Genomic DNA, 8,112 nt, shown 5'->3' with positions numbered 1-8,112 from the left:
CAGTCTTTTCCCTCTTTTTGTTTGTAGTTGTCCTCACTTGCCAATTGCTATCTCTGGTTCCCTGTCTACAACCTTGTAATCTCATTTTACTTTTGTTTTTTCCATTATTAAAGCTCATATATAAAACCAGAAACATGGAAAAGGAAGATACAAAAACATTTAAAACTGTACCATTCATAGGTAACCAAAACTTTTTCCCTTGAACTTTTTCTGTGTTTTTTTTTTTTCCTCCATTTTAGGGAAAAGGAGTTGGTATTTTCTTTCAAAGTTGTTGTAATCAAAATACATAGAATATAATTGTTTCAAATGTAGCTTAGAGAGGCCAGGCTTTTAAAAAAATTTAATTTAAGTTTTACCAAAACTTCAAAATCTACTGGGAGCAAAATAAAATAATTTTAAATTATTGTTGAAACAAATTGGCATGAACCTTAATACCAAAGGAGTAACCCCAGCAGGATTATCTTACTTTGCTTGCTTCATATTTTTAATGTGTCCTGTAATTGTTAACAACGTGCTTCTTATCTTTACAGTACTATCAAAAATGTTGATGGAACAGTGAGTATTATCCCAGTTGGGGAAGCAAAGACTTACGTAAATGGAAAACATATTTTGGAACCCACAGTATTACATCATGTAAGTTGACTTTTTACTAAAATAAAAGAAACTGTTTGACCTTGAATTAATTTAATTTCTTTGAGTCCCAATTTTCTCCTCTATAAGATATGAGAGTTGAACTAGATTAAGGACTTTTCTAGTTCTAAAATTGTCTTCTCTACTAATTCAGAACCTATCTTCCTTTATGTTATATTTCTATGAACCACACCTGAAGAGCAGACCACTGACAGCAACATTCCATGGAGTAAAGAGCTGGGCTTTGAAATCAGGCATGACCTTTAGAAAGGAACTCTGGTGATACAGTGGTTAAACACTTGGCTGATAATAAAGAGGTCAGTGGTTCAAATCCACTAGACCCGGTAATCTGCTCCCATAAAGATTATAGCCTAGAAAACGCTATGGGGTCACCATCAGCCGGAATTGACAGCACACAACAATATGACTCTTTACAAATTATTGAGCTAGGATGATTGTTTAATAGTTCCCAAATTAGGACACTTTTGAAAGAATTATTAATAATTACAGAGGCAAATAGAGGCTTCCTACCTTTTAGGTTTGCTGGGAAGATTAGATGAAATAATTCATGTATAGCTTTTAGCACAGTGTCTGCAACAAATACTTGTTATTATTTTCATTAAACTCTGTTCTTTAATTTGCTTGTTCCTAAAATTGTGATGATGATATGAATTTCATGGGGTTCTCATCTTGTGAGCCTTAAATGAGGTGACATATATAAAGTGCTTACTGTGGTGCTTGCTATATAGAAAGTACTTAATAAATGTTATTACTATGATTTTTTATGTTTATTGTAAGTAATACTAGCCTATTGAATTATTGGACATAAGGATTTGTCCTATGTATTTTTTTTTCATTCAAACTTACCTCAATTATTAATTTTTTGTGTGTGTGCTTTAGGGTGATCGTGTAATTCTTGGAGGAGATCATTATTTTAGATTTAATCATCCAGTAGAAGTCCAGAAAGGGAAAAGACCATCCTGTAGAGATACTCTTATAAATGAGGGTCCAAAAGACTTTGAATTTGCAAAAAATGAGCTGCTCATGGCACAGAGATCACAGTAAGTATTATTGATGCTATGAAATAGTAAGTATGTGGGAGAGGTCAGCAGCAGAGTTAATCACATTGTACTGGTGTCTAGTAGTTAACTCTTTGAGTGCTGGTTTGTGGTAATTTAATCTCTTTTCTTGGTACAATGAATGCATTAAGTAATGTAGGTCAATTTTGCAAGCACCTGGTACGTCTTTGTCTCAAGTTTTGCATTTTTTCATTCCTTCTTTTAGTAATACTCCCCACCGCAAAAAAAAAAAAAAAAAAAAAACACCCCACCTCATTGCGGTTGGGTTGATTCTGATTCCTAACATCGGAGAAGACTTCCCCATAGAATTTCCAAGGCTGTAATCTTTACAGAAGTAGACTGCCACATTTTTCTTCCACAGAATAACTTGTGGGTTCAAACCAAGGACCTCTTGATTAGCAGCTGAGCACTTAACCATTGTACTACCAGATGATGAATTCCTACTAAAGACTGTTGTTGTTATGTGCTGTTGAGTCGGACCCAACTCTTAACGACCCCTCCTTGGGTTTCTGAGGCAATATTTCTATGGATGTAGATTGCCCAACCTTCCTTCCGAGGAGTGGCTGATGGGTTTGAACAGCCAGCCTTCTGGTTAGCAGTCAGGTGCCTTAGGCACTATGCTACTAGAGCTCCTTACTGAAGACTAGTAGCAGTCAACATCATTCTTTGTCAAATTAACCAGGAACATTTCTTATTGTGCTGCTGACTGCCTACTGCCATGGAGTTAATTCTGACTCATAGTGACCCTAAAGGACAGAGTAGAACTGCCCTATAGGATTTTCAAGGCTAGAACTTTTTACGGAAGCAGACTCTTACCACATCTTTCTCCCACAGAGCGGCTGGTGAGTTCTAACCACCAGCCTTTCAGTTAGCAACTGAGCGCTTATCACTGTGCCATCAGGGCTCCTTTTCCACAGGTATAAGAGTTAGGATTTATAATACATGTTTTTGGGGACACAATTCAATCTGTAATAGAGAATGTATCTTTGTTTTTGTCATCTTCTTTTGCCTCAGTTTTAGCTCATGCAATATTGTAGAATTTTTGACTTTGGCAGTATCCTCATAAAGTATAGATAAATAAAACACTAAAGAGTTTAGACTTTATCTTTAAGGGTATGGGGACCATTAAGGAACTTTAAGGAGACAGACATGATCTGAATCATAGTTTTAGAAAGATCACCATGACTCAAGTCTGGAAAATAGATTAGAGTTAGAGCAAGGTTAGAGACTTCAAAACAAATTAAGAGACTGTAGAAGTAAGATAAGTATCGTGTGATTGGATAGGAGAAATTAGAAGAACTATTAAGTAGGTAAAAACGACAAGCTGTGGCAACTAGAGAGGGTAAAGGGAAGAGGAATCAAAAATGACTAGTATGGCTTAATTAGCCTGGTTTTGTCACCTTTTAAAAGCCTGAACCTGCTTTTGCCCTCCTTTTTTTTTTTTTTTTTTTGGTGTTCTTATTCTTGTTCCAGTAAAATTGAGAATGGAAACTTCTATGTAATGTATTTGCTAAGCATTGAGCTTATTGGGAGGAAAGAAACTTTTTAGTGTTTTATCTGTATATTGAGAGATGACAAAGCTGATTGAATATTTTTTTCCCCCATGGGTCAATGCTTTTTTTTTTTTTTTTTTTTCCCGTATTCCCTTCCTCTCCCTCCCACCCCTGGCATCCAACAAAGAAAGTTTCCCTCCATATATAAACCTTTCCTTGACACCCTCCACAACAATGAACTAATACTATATTTGTCCTTCTGTGATTGACTTATTTCACTCAGCATAATGTCCTCCAAGTTCATCCACATTATGCAGTGTTTTGCAAGCTCTACATTATTCTTCAGTGCAGCATAGCATTCCATTATGTGTATGTACCAAAGTTTGGTCATCCACTCTTACACTGCTGTAGGCATGTAGGTTGTTTCCATCTTTTTGCTATTGTAAATAGTGCTACGATGAACATGTTGTTGTTGTTGTTATTTGCCATCGATTCGGCCCCGACTCCTAGCGACCCCTCCTTGGGTTTCCGAGGCAGTTATCACTACGGAAGTAGGATTGCCCAACCTTCCTTCCGAGGAGCTGCTGGTGGGTTTGAACCGCCAGCCTCCTGGTTAGCAGTCAAGTGCCTTAGGCACTATGCTACCAGAGCTCCTACGATGAACATGGGTGTGCATATGTCTGTTCTTGTCCTGGCTCTCACTTCTTTAGGATATTTAGCTAGTAATGGAATGGCTGGGTCAAATGGTATCTCTAATTACAACTTTCTAAGGAATCACCATATTGCTTTCCACAGTGGTTGTATCACTTCACAGTCCCACCAGCAGTGTATGAGAGTCCCAATCTCTCCACAGTCCCGCCAACATTTGTTATTTTCTGTCTCGTTCAACCTTGCCATCAGTGCTGGAGTGAGACGGTATCTCATTGTTGTTTTGATTTGCATCTCCCTGATGGCCAATGATCATGAGCATCTCTTCATGTATTAGCTGGCTACCTGAATATCCTTCTTGGTGAAGTGTCTATTCATGCCTTCAGCCCATTTTTCAATTGGATTGTTAATTCCTCTGGTGTTGAGGCATTGGAGTTTTCTATAAATCTCAGAGATAAGTCCCTTGCCAGATATGTAATTATCAGCAAATATGAATTTGTTGCTGTCATTTTTGTTAGGTGCTTTTTTGTGGTGTCGATTTCTTTGTTCCGTATAATTTTCTATGCTGAACTCATTTTGTTTATGAATCTTGTCATTTCCTCTGTTGCTATTCTTTTATATTTGCTAAATATTTGTGCTGGTCCTCTTTTTTATTTTGATGTGAAGGTTTATCATTTTTCCTTGAGGTTACCCTGTGATTTATAGTTTTCTTCCCAAGTTTGGAACAGTCCATTCTACCTTGTAGGTGTCTTGACATCCCTACCATCTAGAAGTTCTGTAACAACACAGTTTTTTCTCTTTTTGGTTTGCACTTGTCCTCATTTTTCAATTGATATTGCTGGTTCCTTGTTTACAATCTTGTAGGCTTATTTACTTTGGATACTTCCATAGCTGGGTTGGTTTCTGGGTTATGTCATCATGTGTGTTAATGGTCAGTTGTTGTTGGCTGTTGTTGCTTCTCTGTCCAAAGGGCTCCCTTTAGCATCTCTTGTAAGGTTGGTCTGGTTTTAACAAATTCCCTCAATTTCTGCTTATCTGGAAGTGTCCTAATTTCACCATCATATTTGAAGGACAGTTTTGCTGGGTATATAATTTTTGGTTGGAAATTTTTCTCTTTCGGGGTTTATCCCATTGTCTTCTTGCCTGCATAGTTTCTGTTGAGAAATCCGAGCTTAGTCTTATTGGTTACCCCTTGTAGGTAACTTTTTGTTTTTCCTATGCTGCTTTTAGGATTCTTTCTTTGTCTTTGGTTTTGGTGAGTTTGATGATGATATGTCTTGGTGATTTTCTTTTGGGGTCTATCCTGTTTGGGGTTTGTTGTACTTTCTGAATGGATATATTCTCATCTTTCATCATATCAGGGAAGTTCTTTTCCAGAAAATCTTGGACATTTTTCTCAGTGGTTCTATTTTTCTGTTCCTGTTCTGGAATTCCAATGACACGTAGGTTATTCCTTTTGATGGTATCCCGCATGAACCTTAGGCTTTCTTCATTTTGTTCTAATCTCTTTTCTGATTGATCCCTTTGCAAAGAAGTATGTAGGTATTTGCCTTCAATCTCATTAATTCTGTCTTCCATTGCATCAATTCTACTCCTTTGCCCTTTCAATGTGTTATCTATTTCTGACAATTTTGTAGTAATCTTCTGATTTCTATCTGTAGATTTTGTATCATTTCTAATTTTTCATTTATTTTGTCATTCTGTTCTTGTATTTTCTTCTGAAATTCTTCTAGGGTTTTGTCTGTGTTTTCCTTGATCTGTCTCTCAGTTCGTTGAAGATATCTAAATATAATTCTTTTGAATTCCTTATCAGGGAGTTCCAATGCTACATATTCCTCAGGGATGTGTTTTGGGTCTGTATCCTGGTCCCTTGCTTTTTTGTGTGGACTGTGATGCTCTCTTGTCTCTGAGGCATTGTGACGTTTTTGTGTTTATATTTAATTGGTGATTGTATGTTGGAGTGACTTTCCCTTGATTTTTGTTTTCTTTGTATGTTATCTATGCAAGCATGGTACTGTGCTGTGCTCCTCTTTTTACTAGTTGACAGAATTTATACACTCACCACCTGTCTCCTTTCCTGTTGTCAGCCTTTTGTATGTCCCTGCCAACCTTGGCAAACAGAGCCTATTCTTAGGTCCCTGGTATTAGAACGAGAATGCTATCACTTTAAAATTCAAAATGGTTGCCACTTGTAAAGATTAAAAATACCTGCACCCTCGGTAACTTTAAATATCCAAAATGGCCACCACTTGTAAACATTCAAAATGGCTGCACTCTTGATCACTTTAAATATCCAAAATGGCTGCCTCATGTAAACAGTCAAAATGACTGCACCCTCCAGACAGTGGAAAGTTGACAGCATAGGTTGTCTCCCTCCTTGCTGTTTCCCTTCCTAGTCATAGGCCACTAGCACAGTTATCCCCACAGCCCTTGGTGGCCAGGGCTGATCTTTAGGTCAATTTTCAGGTCCCAACACCATTTGGAAATATTCAGGCTGTTGGTCCCGTCAGAGTAGCTGACTGACCGCAGCTCCCAATGTCTCTATACTCATTGTTTTCTTTCAGGTTTTTCTATTAGTTGGTGCCTAGTCCACTTCTGTATAGTTCCTTTCAAATGATTGAATATTTTGACTTACCAAAATGTCAAATTACAGTAGTTGAAAATGTAGGTATAATCTCTGCTTTATCAGCCATCTTATCATGTGCTTTGGAGTCATTTTAGTATTTTCCTAAGCTATGACCTGAAGATGAATTGAAAGTTGATATATGAAATATAATCTTCATACAGCATAAAGTTTATTTCAGTCAGCATAAAGTTTGACATTAAATATGTATTTTTATATTTATTGTAAAGTTAATGACTACTTACTGCAGTATTTAACACAGCATATTTTTATATAATTTATTTTCATTAAGCATTAGAAATTTACTTGAATATCAGACATCTGCAATAATAAAAAAATTAGAAATTAGCAACTTTTCATTGTTTTATATTTTCTTTGTTTGTGTATATTTAAAGAGCCCTGGTGACACAGTGGTTAATCAGTGGGCTGCTAACCAAAAGGTCAGTGGTTCAAACCCACCAGCTCTGGGTGAAGCTTTCTCTCTATGGGAGAAAGATGAGACAGTTTGCTTCTATAAAGATTATAGCCTTGGAAACTGTGGGGCAGTTGTACTTTATCCTCTAGGGTCACCATGAGTTAGAGTTAACACAATGGCAGTAGGTTAGGTTTTGGCTTTGTGCATAAATAGCCCTGTAGCTAATGAAAATTTAAGGACATTGTTGAAAGAATGTGAGAAATTATGTTTTGAGAATAAATGGCAACCATTTTAATATGATTAAAAGCTGTAATTGTGTATAATGAATTCTTGGCTATATATCCTGTAAATATTTTGCTCCTTTATAGACTTGAAGCAGAAATAGAAGAGGCACGATTGAAAGCAAAGGAAGAAATGATGCAAGGAATCCAGATTGCAAAAGAAATGGCTCAACAAGAGCTTTCTTCTCAAAAAGCTGCATATGAAAGCAAAATAAAAGCACTGGAAGCCGAACTGGTAAGAGGCAGAATTGTTTAATTTCTGTGATAGTGCACCCCAGCTGATGTGTTGCTGACTGTAAAACTGTGTCCCTGCTAAGGAGCTGAAGGTGTATTAAAGATTAGAGAATCAAATCCACAAAGAATTTTGGCTTTTAGTTTTACTTTAGGAAGCAAGTTGTAGACAATGGCTACTGGAAGGAGAATGTAGAGAAGTTTCTGTCCTCTGGACACTTAGAGCCATGACTCTGCCCATGGTTTACTGGCAATCTTCCATTCCCAGGAGCCCCTTTAGTAGAGAGTATTCTAAAAAGTTTGAGTAATGATATTTATTTAATCAATCAGAATGGCTTAGAGAAAACCAAACCCATTCCTTTGAATTGATTCTGACTCATAGAAACACTTTAGGACAGAGTAGACTGCCTCATAGGGTTTCCAAGGCTGCAAACCTTTAAAGAAACAGATTTATAGCTTTGGAAACCCTATGGGGCATTGCAAAAAGGGTAAAGAGGCCACATGTTCTGACCTCTTCTAATTCCACAAGAGGAAGGCAGAATCACCATCAATAGCCCAAGGCCTATTACTGCAAGGCTGGACATGCTGCCTCCCTCCAGCCCTTTCTCCAACCGTTCCTTCCAAAGCACCCACCACCTCTCTCCTGGGTTTGATAATTTGCTGCAGTGGCCACACAGAACTCACAGATTATGGAATTTATTAGGGAAGCACC

At 37.3% G+C, this 8,112-nt stretch overlaps 1 protein-coding gene across 1 annotated transcript in view; it reads left to right on the top strand.

Annotated features, from left to right (window-relative positions):
* KIF14 (kinesin family member 14) overlaps nt 1-8,112 on the top strand; it is a 107,155-nt gene that overhangs the window by 49,295 nt on the left and 49,748 nt on the right. The window contains exons 14-16 of the mRNA XM_007941098.2: nt 531-633; nt 1,531-1,691; nt 7,257-7,404. Of these exons, the coding sequence (XP_007939289.1) occupies nt 531-633; nt 1,531-1,691; nt 7,257-7,404 (412 nt within the window). The remainder of the gene's footprint in view (nt 1-530; nt 634-1,530; nt 1,692-7,256; nt 7,405-8,112) is intronic.

The sequence above is a fragment of the Orycteropus afer genome, unplaced genomic scaffold (genome assembly GCF_000298275.1).
Source record: "Orycteropus afer afer isolate SDZICR_OR568_19922 unplaced genomic scaffold, OryAfe1.0 scaffold00075, whole genome shotgun sequence".
Lineage (NCBI taxonomy): Eukaryota > Metazoa > Chordata > Mammalia > Tubulidentata > Orycteropodidae > Orycteropus > Orycteropus afer.
This window is presented reverse-complemented; position numbering and strand designations above follow the sequence as displayed.